The sequence below is a fragment of the Petromyzon marinus genome, chromosome 15 (genome assembly GCF_048934315.1).
Source record: "Petromyzon marinus isolate PM22_M1 ecotype Great Lakes invasive population chromosome 15, UKy_Petmar_22M1.pri1.0, whole genome shotgun sequence".
In the NCBI taxonomy this organism is placed as follows: Eukaryota; Metazoa; Chordata; class Hyperoartia; order Petromyzontiformes; family Petromyzontidae; genus Petromyzon; species Petromyzon marinus.
In genome coordinates this window covers 18,682,313-18,695,536 of record NC_133681.1, presented here as the reverse complement: position 1 = coordinate 18,695,536, position 13,224 = coordinate 18,682,313, and the positions used below count along the sequence as shown (strand labels likewise).

General features: G+C 45.1%; 1 protein-coding gene across 1 annotated transcript in view; it reads left to right on the top strand.

Annotated features, from left to right (window-relative positions):
- LOC142924604 (uncharacterized) overlaps positions 1 to 13,224 on the top strand; it is a 64,520-nt gene that overhangs the window by 31,274 nt on the left and 20,022 nt on the right. The window contains exon 3 of the mRNA XM_076067144.1: positions 6,923 to 8,235. Coding sequence (XP_075923259.1) covers positions 6,923 to 8,235 — 1,313 coding nt within the window. The remainder of the gene's footprint in view (positions 1 to 6,922; positions 8,236 to 13,224) is intronic.

Below are 13,224 nucleotides of genomic sequence, written 5' to 3'. Positions count from 1 at the left end.
TGGGACCACGTGTATACTGTTTACTACAGTACTATAGTGTTGTGACCACGTGTATACTGTTTACTATAGTACTATAGTGTTGGGAAAAAGGTGTATACTGTTTACTACAGTACTATAGTGTTGTGACCACGTGTATACTGTTTACTATAGTACTATAGTGTTGTGACCACGTGTATACTGTTTACTATAGTACTATAGTGTTGTGACCACGTGTATACTGTTTACTATAGTACTATAGTGTTGTGACCACGTGTATACTGTTTACTACAGTACTTTAGTGGTGTGACCACGTGTATACTGTTTACTACAGTTCTATAGTGTTGTGACCACGTGTACACTGTTTACTACAGTACTATAGTATTGTTACCACGTGTATAATGTTTACTACAGTACTATAGTGTTGTGACCACGTGTGTAATGTTTACTACAGTACTATAGTGTTGTGACCACGTGTATACTGTTTACTACAGTATAGTGTTGTGACCACGTGTGTACTATTTACTATAGTACTATAGTATTGTGACCACGTGTATACTGTTTACTATAGTACTATAGTGTTGTGACCACGTGTATACTGTTTACTATAGTACTATAGTGTGACCACGTGTATACTGTTTACTACAGTACTATAGTGTTGTGACCACGTGTATACTGTTTACTACAGTACTATAGTGTTGTGACCACGTCTATACTGTTTACTACAGTACTATAGTGTTGTGACCACGTGTATACTGTTAACTATAGTACTATAGTGTTGTGACCACGTGTATACTGTTTACTACAGTACTATAGTGTTGTGACCACGTGTATACTGTTTTCTATAGTACTATAGTGTTGTGACCACGTGTATATTGTTTACTACAGTACTATAGTGTTGTGACCACGTGTATACTGTTTACTATAGTACTATGGTGTTGTGACCACGTGTATACTGTTTACTATAGCACTATAGTGTTGTGACCACGTGTATACTGTTTACTACAGTACTATAGTGGTGTGACCACGTGTATACTGTTTACTATAGTACTATAGTGTTGTGACCATGTGTATACTGTTTACTACAGTACTATAGTGTTGTGACCACGTGTATACTGTTTACTATAGGACTATAGTGTTGTGACCACGTGTATACTGTTTACTATAGTACTATAGTGTTGTGACCACGTGTATACTGTTTACTATAGTACTATAGTGTTGTGACCACGTGTGTAATGTTTACTACAGTACTATAGTGTTGTGACAACGTTTGTAATGTTTACTACAGTACTATAGTGTTGTGACCACGTGTATACTGTTTACTACAGTACTATAGTGTTGTGACCAGGTGTATACTGTTTACTATATTACTATAGTGTGACCATGTGTATACTGTTTACTACAGTACTATAGTGTTGTGACCACGTGTATACTGTTTACTACAGTACTATAGTGTTGTGACCACGTGTATACTGTTTACTACAGTACTATAGTGTTGTGACCACGTCTATACTGTTTACTACAGTACTATAGTGTTGTGACCACGTGTATACTGTTTACTATAGTACTATAGTGTTGTGACCACGTGTATACTGTTTACTACAGTACTATAGTGGTGTGACCACGTGTATACTGTTTACTACAGTACTATAGTGTTGTGACCACGTGTGTACTGTTTACTACAGTACTATAGTGTTGTGACCACGTGTGTACTGTTTACCACAGTACTATAGTGTTGTGACCACGTGTATACTGTTTACTACAGTATAGTGTTGTGACCACGTGTGTACTATTTACTATAGTACTATAGTATTGTGACCACGTGTATACTGTTACTATAGTACTATAGTGTTGTGACCACGTGTATACTGTTTACTACAGTGCTATAGTGTTGTGACCACGTGTATACTGTTTACTACAGTGCTATAGTGTTGTGACCAGGTGTATACTGTTTACTATATTACTATAGTGTGACCACGTGTATACTGTTTACTACAGTACTATAGTGTTGTGACCACGTGTATACTGTTTACTACAGTACTATAGTGTTGTGACCACGTGTATACTGTTTACTACAGTACTATAGTGTTGTGACCACGTCTATACTGTTTACTACAGTACTATAGTGTTGTGACCACGTGTATACTGTTTACTATAGTGCTATAGTGTTGTGACCACGTGTATACTGTTTACTACAGTACTATAGTGTTGTGACCACGTGTATACTGTTTTCTATAGTACTATGGTGTTGTGACCACGTGTATACTGTTTACTATAGCACTATGGTGTTGTGACCACGTGTATACTGTTTACTACAGTACTATAGTGGTGTGACCACGTGTATACTGTTTACTATAGTACTATAGTGTTGTGACCACGTGTATACTGTTTACTATAGTACTATAGTGTTGTGACCACGTGTATACTGTTTACTACAGTACTATAGTGTTGTGACCACGTCTATACTGTTTACTACAGTACTATAGTGTTGTGACCACGTGTATACTGTTTACTATAGTACTATAGTGTTGTGACCACGTGTATACTGTTTACTACAGTACTATAGTAATGTGACCACGTGTATACTGTTTACTACAGTACTATAGTGTTGTGACCACGTGTATACTGTTTACTATAGTACTATAGTGTTGTGACCACGTGTATACTGTTTACTACAGTACTATAGTGTTGTGACCACGTGTATACTGTTTTCTATAGTACTATGGTGTTGTGACCACGTGTATACTGCTTACTATAGCACTATGGTGTTGTGACCACGTGTATACTGTTTACTACAGTACTATAGTGGTGTGACCACGTGTATACTGTTTACTACAGTATAGTGTTGTGACCACGTGTGTACTATTTACTATAGTACTATAGTATTGTGACCACGTGTATACTGTTTACTATAGTACTATAGTGTTGTGACCACGTGTATACTGTTTACTACAGTGCTATAGTGTTGTGACCACGTGTATACTGTTTACTACAGTGCTATAGTGTTGTGACCAGGTGTATACTGTTTACTATATTACTATAGTGTGACCACGTGTATACTGTTTACTACAGTACTATAGTGTTGTGACCACGTGTATACTGTTTACTACAGTACTATAGTGTTGTGACCACGTGTATACTGTTTACTACAGTACTATAGTGTTGTGACCACGTCTATACTGTTTACTACAGTACTATAGTGTTGTGACCACGTGTATACTGTTTACTATAGTACTATAGTGTTGTGACCACGTGTATACTGTTTACTACAGTACTATAGTGTTGTGACCACGTGTATACTGTTTTCTATAGTACTATGGTGTTGTGACCACGTGTATACTGTTTACTATAGCACTATGGTGTTGTGACCACGTGTATACTGTTTACTACAGTACTATAGTGGTGTGACCACGTGTATACTGTTTACTACAGTACTATAGTGTTGTGACCACGTGTATACTGTTTACTATAGTACTATAGTGTTGTGACCACGTGTATACTGTTTACTACAGTACTTTAGTGTTGTGACCACGTCTATACTGTTTACTACAGTACTATAGTGTTGTGACGACGTGTATACTGTTTACTATAGTACTATAGTGTTGTGACCACGTGTATACTGTTTACTACAGTACTATAGTGGTGTGACCACGTGTATACTGTTTACTACAGTACTATAGTGTTGTGACCACGTGTATACTGTTTACTATAGTACTATAGTGTTGTGACCACGTGTATACTGTTTACTACAGTACTATAGTGTTGTGACCACGTGTATACTGTTTTCTATAGTACTATGGTGTTGTGACCACGTGTATACTGTTTACTATAGCACTATGGTGTTGTGACCACGTGTATACTGTTTACTACAGTACTATAGTGGTGTGACCACGTGTATACTGTTTACTATAGTACTATAGTGTTGTGACCACGTGTGTACTGTTTACTACAGTAATATAGTGTTGTGACCACGTGTGTACTGTTTACCACAGTACTATAGTGTTGTGACCACGTGTATACTGTTTACTATAGTATTGGGACCACGTGTCTACTGTTTACTACAGTACTATGGTTTTGTAACCACGTGTATACTGTTTACTATAGTACTATAGTGTTGTGACCACGTGTATACGGTTTACTATAGTACTATAGTGTTGTGACCACGTGTATACTGTTTGCTACAGTACTATAGTGTTGTGACCTAGTGTGTACTGTTTACTATAGTACTATAGTGTTGTGACCACGTGTATACTGTTTACTACAGTACTATAGTGTTGTGACCACGTGTGTACTGTTTACTATAGTACTATAGTGTTGGGACCACGTGTATACTGTTTACTACAGTACTATAGTGTTGTCACCACGTGTGTAATGTTTACTACAGTACTATAGTGTTGTGACCACGTGTATACTGTTTACTACAGTACTATAGTGTTGTGACCACGTGTGTACTGTTTACTATAGTACTATATTGTTGTGACCACGTGTACACTGTTTACTACAGTAATCTAGTGTTGTGACCACGTGTGTAATGTTTACTACAGCACTATAGTGTTGTGACCACGTTTGTAATGTTTTCTACAGTACTATAGTGTTGTGACCACGTGTATACTGTTTACTACAGTACTATAGTGTTGTGACCAGGTGTATACTGTTTACTATATTACTATAGTGTGACCACGTGTATACTGTTTACTACAGTACTATAGTGTTGTGACCACGTGTATACTGTTTACTACAGTACTATAGTGTTGTGACCACGTGTGTACTGTTTACCACGGTACTATAGTGTTGTGACCACGTGTATACTGTTTACTACAGTATAGTGTTGTGACCACGTGTGTACTATTTACTATAGTACTATAGTGTTGTGACCACGTGTATACTGTTTACTACAGTACTATAGTATTGTGACCACGTGTATACTGTTTACTATAGTACTATAGTGTTGTGACCACGTGTATACTGTTTACTACAGTGCTATAGTGTTGTGTCCACGTGTATACTGTTTACTACAGTGCTATAGTGTTGTGACCACGTGTATACTCTTTACTACAGTGCTATAGTGGTGTGACCAAGTGTGTACTGTTTACTACAGTACTATAGTGTTGTGACCACGTGTATACTGTTTACTATAGTACTATAGTGTTGTGACCACGTGTATACTGTTTACTATAGTACTATAGTGTGACCACGTGTATACTGTTTACTACAGTACTATAGTGTTGTGACCATGTGTATACTGTTTACTACAGTACTATAGTGTTGTGACCACGTGTATACTGTTTACTACAGTACTATAGTGTTGTCACCACGTCTATACTGTTTACTACAGTACTATAGTGTTGTGACCACTTGTATACTGTTTACTATAGTACTATAGTGTTGTGACCACGTGTATACTGTTTACTACAGTACTATAGTGGTGTGACCACGTGTATACTGTTTACTACAGTACTATAGTGTTGTGACCACGTGTGTACTGTTTACCACAGTACTATAGTGTTGTGACCACGTGTATACTGTTTACTACAGTATAGTGTTGTGACCACGTGTATACTGTTTACTACAGTACTATAGTGTTGTGACCACGTGTATACTGTTTACTATAGTACTATAGTGTTGTGACCACGTGTATACTGTTTACTACAGTGCTTTAGTGTTGTGACCATGTGTATACTGTTTACTACAGTACTATAGTGTTGTGACCACGTGTATACTGTTTACTATAGTACTATAGTGTTGTGACCACGTGTATACTGTTTACTACAGTGCTTTAGTGTTGTGACCATGTGTATACTGTTTACTACAGTACTATAGTGTTGTGACCACGTGTATACTCTTTGCTACAGTACTATAGTGTTGTGACCAAGTGTGTACTGTTTATTACAGTACTATAGTGTTGTGACCACGTGTATACTGTTTACTATAGTACTGTAGTGTTGTGACCACGTGTATACTGTATTTGCTATAGTACTATAGTGTTGTGACCACGTGTATACTGTTTACTACAGTACTATAGTGTTGTGACCACGTGTGTACTGTTTCCTACAGTACTATAGTGTTGTGACCACGTGTATACTGTTTACTATGGTACTATAGTGTTGTGACCACGTGTATACTGCGGGATTGTGGGTAATCGTCTCCCATGCTCGGTCTCAGTCGGTGTGCCTCACTCGTATAGTCAACATCCGTGCGAACTTATCTTGTTTACTATAGTACTATAGTGTTGTGGCCACGTGTATACTGTTTACTACAGTACAATAGTGTTGTGACTACGTGCATACTGTTTACTACAGTACTGTAGTGTTGTGAATACGTGTGTGTGCGTAAAGCATTTTTTTATTTTGTGTCCATGTGTAGTGACTGTTCTTTAGTAACTGTACTGCAAGTGAAAGTCGTCCTACAAAATAACCATCCTCTATCTCGTCTCCCTCACACCAGCCACGATTAAATGTAATTAATAAATTTGATTACTTTATATTAAATAATAAAAATATAAAAAGGTATTTTGTATTAATATTTTTATATGAATACGGTATTTTTGGTTTGTGGAACGAATCATCTGAGTTTCCATTATTTCTTATGGGGGAAATTCGCTTTGAAATACGAGTGCTTTGGATTAAGAGCACGTTTCCAGAAGGAATTATGCTCGCAATCCAAGGTTTCACTTTATTAGTTATTTTTCTATTTTCGTGACTTTACCGAAAGAAACCAAAGAGTATGCTGTTGTTAGTTTAAATGTTTGGTAAGTAAGACTTAGTCTGTGCTGCTCTGCAGTTGCCTGGATGAAAAGTGGCCCAAGTTTTTCCCAATCCTGGCCTCCTGGCTCAAAAACGTAAAAAACAAACTCGCAAGTCTGTCCCCAGGGTCACAACGCACTCACAGACACGGAGCAGGGAGATTCAGCTAATGACGCCGTTGATGTTTTTCGTAACTTTTGCAGAGAGCGATGAGAATGAGGACCGGAAGGAGGAAGATTTCCCGGGCGCTGCAGAGAAAGAAAGGTGGAGGTCTCGGCCGAGTACCGAGTCCCCGGGCTCGTATGGCCGCGGCGCGGAGACGAAAGCGGCGGGCGCAGGGGAGGGGAAACAGCCCCGGCACCAAGCAGAGCTGTGCTCCTCACCTGAAGAATCCAGCTCCACTCAGGCCATCGCTCCCACTGGGGCCATCGCCTCCACCTCCACTCGGGCCATTGCCTCCATCTCTACTCGGGCCATCGCCTCCACCGCTGCCATCGCCTCCACCGCTGCCATCGCCTCCACCTCCACTCAGGCCATCGCCTCCATCTCTACTCAGGCCATCGCCTCCCCCACTGATATCAACTCCACCTCCAATGCTTCCATCGCCTCCACCTCCACTCGGGCCATCGCCTCCACCTCCACTCGGGCCATTGCCTCCACCTCCACTCGGGCCATCGCCTCCACCTCCACTCGGGCCATCGCCTCCACCTCTACTCAGGCCATCGCCTCCACCTCTACTCAGGCCATCGCCTCCACCTCCACTCGGGCCATCGCCTCCACCTCCACTCAGGCCATCGCCTCCACCTCCACTCGGGCCATCGCCTCCACCTCCACTCGGGCCATCGCCTCCACCTCTACTCAGGCCATCGCCTCCACCTCTACTCAGGCCATCGCCTCCACCTCCACTCAGGCCATCGTCTCCATCTCTACTCAGGCCATCGCCTCCCCCACTGATATCAACTCCACCTCCACTGCTTCCATCGCCTCCACCTCCAATCGGGCCATCGCCTCCACCTCCACTCGGGCCATCTTCTCCACCTCCACTCGGGCCATCGCCTCCACCTCTACTCAGGCCATTGCCTTCACCTCCACTCAGGCCATCGCCTCCACCTCTACTCAGGCCATCACCTCCACTCAGGCAATCGCCTCTACCTCTACTCAGGCCATCGCCTCCACCTCTACTCAGGCCATCGCCTCCATCTCTACTCAGGCCATCGCCTCCACCTCTACTCAGGCCATCGCCTCCATCTCCACTCAGGCAATCGCCTCCACCTCCACTCGGGCCATCGCCTCCACCTCTACTCAGGCCATCGTCTCCACCTCTACTCAGGCCATCGTCTCCACCTCAACTCAGGCCATCGCCTCCACCTCTACTCAGGCCATTGCCTCTACCTCTACTCAGGCCATCGCCTCCATCTCTACTCAGGCCATCGCCTCCACCTCTACTCAGGCCATTACCTCTACTCAGGCCATCGTCTCCACCTCAACTCAGGCCATCGCCTCCACCTCTACTCAGGCCATTGCCTCTACCTCTACTCAGGCCATCGCCTCCACCTCTACTCAGGCCATCGCTTCCACCTCTACTCAGGCCATCGCCTCCACCTCTACTCAGGCCATCGCCTCCATCTCTACTCAGGCCATCGCCTCCACCTCCACTCAGGCCATCGTCTCCACCTCTACTCAGGCCATCGCCTCTACCTCTACTCAGGCCATCGCCTCCATCTCTACTCAGGACATCGCCCCCACTGCTGCCATCGCCTACACCTCCAATCGGGCCATCGGCTCCACTGCTGCCATCACCTCCATCTCTACTCAGGCCATTGCCTCCACCACTGATATCAACTCTACCCCCACTGCTGACATCGACTCCACCTTCACTCCTGCCATTGCCTCAACCTTCACTTCTGCCATCGCCTCCACTGCCACTATCGCCACCACTGCCACTCGCACCATCACCTCCACCCATGAGTAATCAAGCTAACCCCCAGGATTGGGAGCTCCCTGCTTTCCACCTGCCTCCACCTCCACCAGAGCCCTGGGCTCCTCCACCCCACCGTGATACCAGACCGGGCCCGGCACACGAGTCTTTTGCTCCCTGTTCTTCACGGCAGCGTTACCGCAAGTCCCGCAACAGCCGCCTTCCTCCCCGCCTCCGCAAACCTCCTCTCGAATCCTCAACTCCATCCGCATTGATTCGTCCCAACCACCCAGACCGAGAGCACCTTCCCCCCCGCCTCGCTCCACCTGCAGGGCAGTGGATCCCCCCCCAGCCCAGGTGCAACGGCCGGGGTCCCGCGTACGGAGTCCCAGGTGCCCCTTCTGCCTGGCACCACTCCCACGAGTTGCGCTTCACGCGGCGTCCCGCCCTCCTCCCCACGCCTCCACCGGATCAGTGGATTCCTCCCCACCTTCGTCCCAGCCGAGCGGCTCCTGCTCCACACTGGGCCACCCGTCCCACTTTTGTTCCATGCCGCTCCACAGATTTCCACGACAGACATCATCATCCGCCCCTTGTCCAACCCACACCACTGCATCACCATAGCCCGGCGACATTCACGGACTGCTCACACACGTGACTCCTGCTGGTCGGGTGACCGTGATGAACTATATGTGTCGCGTTGATGGCCATGTGATGGACATTGCTTTGAGTGGCAGAGCAGGTGGTTGTCATGATTAATACATTTGTGTTGTTATTGGACACTGCAGTGTGCGTGTGAGTTGCTGTGCGGTGCAACAGAGCACGTATTTGGTGTCGATCTTCGCGTGTGTGTGATTGTGGGGAGCGGTAGTGTCATGGTTAACGCTACACCGCGCTTCGAAACCCAGGTTTGACCCGAGTTAGCTTTCCGCACACGGCCACAGCCGGTGCAAGCAGTTGCGCAACTCGGTTGCACACAACTGAAGTCACTCTACACGTGGAAGTCTCTGCAACCAATTTGCTTGGCGATTGGTGGCCAGAACCACGAGCGATCCACACAGCACAGGGTGCTGGTTAGTCTGACCAACCACCCATTTCACCTGACTTTCCACAAAATCACCATTAATGTTCCTTTCCCGGGCAGTGACACCAACTCTGCCAAAGTGTTTTAGGAACTAATGCTGTGTATGTTCGGCAGAAACTCTGCACGATTCTGCTGATAAGACACTTAATTTCGAAACCATTTGAGAATGTCGTATTTATAATAAACGTGCACCATTTTTTAGCTGCTTGCCGCCCCTGTACATAGTACCTCTGTATTGATTACAAGTCCTGTGTGCTCACCATTGTACCATGGCATGTGCCTAGGTGGCACTACCGGATGGCTCCCATCCATAGCTGCCAGGCCATCGGCCAGCGCGATAAATATTCGACGCCAACCAACAAATATGTATTCCCACGAGGGGTGACGGGAACCGAACCAGGGATGTCCAGAGCAATCAACTCGTTAATGCGGGAGACCTGAATAGTTCCCTGCGCGTGACACAGTAACGCTGTTCGGCTGGCGACAGCACTCTGCTGCCGTATGCAACAACACACTCCACCCCGTTGACAACCTGGGACAGAACCGCGCCAATGCTGGTGTTGGTTGCGTCAGTATCAAGGACGCACGGCATGGCAAAATCAGAGTAGCGGAGGGGAATTGCGAAGCGCAACAAATGCGGCTTCCTCCTCCCCCCAATGAAACCTCTGACCCATAACCGTCAAGGCGTGGAGAGGTTTTGCGAAGGTAGCGAACCCAGTGACAAACCGGCGATAATAAGACGCAAAACCAATAAAACTCTGCACCTGCATCATCAACGTGGGGGTCGGCCACGTCCGAACACACGTGGTTTTGTCGGGATCTATCGCAATGCCCGATTTACTGACAATATGACCGAGATACCGCACGGATTTCTGAAGGGGGTAACACTTCTGCGGCTTGAATTTGAGATGGGCCGCTCGCATTTTAAGAAAGACAGCGCGTAACCAATCAAGATGTTCTTTGAACGTACGGCTGAAGACGATGACATCGTCGAGGTATTGTAAGCATGAGTCCCATTGAAGTCCAGCCAGCACCAGCTGCATCAGTCATTGGAACGTAGCCGGTGCTGCGTGGAGTCCCATGGGAAGCTGATTTAATTCAAACAGGCCTTGAGGTGTTCGAAAAGCCGTTTGGGTTTAGAGGCCTCATTTAGTGGCAAATGCCAAAATCTGGACAGGAGATCAAGGGTGGAGAAGTTCTGTGCTCCCGCCAGAGCGTCCAGGGAATCGTCCATCCGAGGGAGAGGATACGCGTCAGCCACCGATATCTTATGAAGCTTCCTAAAGTCGACACACAACTGCAAGCTACCATCGTGCTTCTTAATGTGGTGGGTAATTGTCAGGCGTAATACGCCGCCACCACTACTTGAAAATATGTAGCTGCAGTCAGGGCCCAACAGGGGGCAATAGCGGGTCCGGCCTGTACCAAGTAGGACTCGTGGGTCAGGCAATTTGTAGGGCGGTTTGGAACCGGAGGTGGACACCCCCAGGCGCCCAGTGGGGGCTGGGGGATTGCGCCGACATCCCCGGGGCTGGTGGGTCGTCGTCCTCTTCATCTGGAGACCTGGTACGTATTTTTCGTCTAGTCTCCATAATCTATAGTTAATTAACTAACGTTTGGCCACTTCCAACACCAGTTGTAGTGGGCTCAAATGGAGACTCAGGCTTCAACACGTTTATTTAACATTAACACGCTAAAACTAGATTCAAAGTTTTCGTGATTGCAGGAATTACTCTTTGGTTCTTTCGGTAAAGTCACGTTGACAGAAAATAAATTAAATAATAGAATACGCCGTTTTTCCAGTGTCGCTCCTCCTATAATTGTGTTGACGGACAAATGGACAAAGGGCACAATAGCTTAGTGTTTGTGTATGTATATGTTATGTTTTTAAGAGAAGACAAGTTTTTAAATATATTTTTCCCCCGGGCAAGGCCGATTACTTTCCGCTGGTACTCATATGAAAAAATATATTTTAAACTGTGCCAAAATCAATCAAAACGAACAACAGTAGATCATAATTAAATCTCCAATGCTTGATATTTTATCATCCGCATAGGCGAGTGATGGTCAGGATGTTGTGTATGTGTAGTCACATAGAATTGGTCACTACGTAGCATAGCGCTGGCTGCTGGCAGGGAAGGGGATCTGCAGAGTGAAGCAGCCCTGATTGACAGCAGACCACGTGATAGACCTGAGAAGGATCTCGGGTAGGACACGTCGAGAGCCTGCTAGTAGATTCTAGAAGGGGAGCGTGGCCGGCGTGGAGCGAGGCCACGCTAACAGGATAAAAGGGGACCCCGAGCAGGGGATGAGGGCCATCGTTTGGAGTGGGATCGCCGTCGTCGTCGTCATTGCTGTTGAAGATCGTCGCCTTCGTCACTGTCCTCATCCACTTGTTAATTGTACTGCTAGCAGTAGTTGCCTGTCTTAGTTCAGCGCCGTCAGTGTCAGATGGCGAGCGTTGTGTTGTAGGGTAGCCACCAGTGCAGAGTTGCGTTTAAGCGAGGGACAGAGCGTTGTATTACAGCAGAGAGTGTGTAACAGTATGCTCGGTGTGTAATTAAAAAAATGCCTCGAAGAAGTTACGTCTCCAAGTCAGTCACTATATATTTTTTCATGGGCATGGCTAGAGTTGTCACCTGTCCAGGAATTACCATTTGTGTTAAGGTGGTAGGTATTAATTCGTACGAGATATAGCACCCGTATTGTTTCGTTTACTGTGTATTTCTAAAAAATTTAGACTGACTGATGATTGAGAAATCTGTCCAGGTTTGGTCTACAGTCAAAAATGTGGCAATCTCATAGCAACACCCTCCTGCGTCTCCAGTGTGAATATGCTGTAGAGTAAGTTTTCAACGCAGCGTATGTTTGCATGCTGAACTTCTTTCGCACCGTACGCAGGCAACCATGCTTATTGGAGGTGCGGGGGAATAACAAACTGAACGCAAAGAACAGGGACACAGCTTGAAAACACGGAAGTGCATTTATACGTGGGGAGGTTGTTGAAGGGGGAGAGGGATGAAAATTATTAAAAGAGGCGTATCAGGGCAGAGCACAGTGCTGATTGGAATATGAACTTAATAATGAAACGTAACAAAGCCATTTTCCTAAAGCAGAACGTTTTTTTAATCAGTGGATATGACCTGCAACAACAGATGCATCACAAACATGGCCATTGACGAAGACAATGGAACCAATGTTGAGAAGTGCACAAGGAAGCATTAGAGATGCAAATGCTAGGAATTAAACTGAGAATGGAAGACGGACACGTCAATTGGACATCATATGCAAATTAAAGGCATAATTTGAGTTTAGAAAGGTGGGGTGAGGCAGGACACACAACTTGAAGAGATGACGGACGGTGGTCGAGACTAACGTGGGAATGGGAGCTAAAGGAGGGAACACAACCGATAGAGCGTCCACTGCGAAGATGGATCGAATAAATCAACCTGTGGGCAAGAAGCAGACAGATTTTTGCATTGCAAATCCGCAAGAGATGGTGA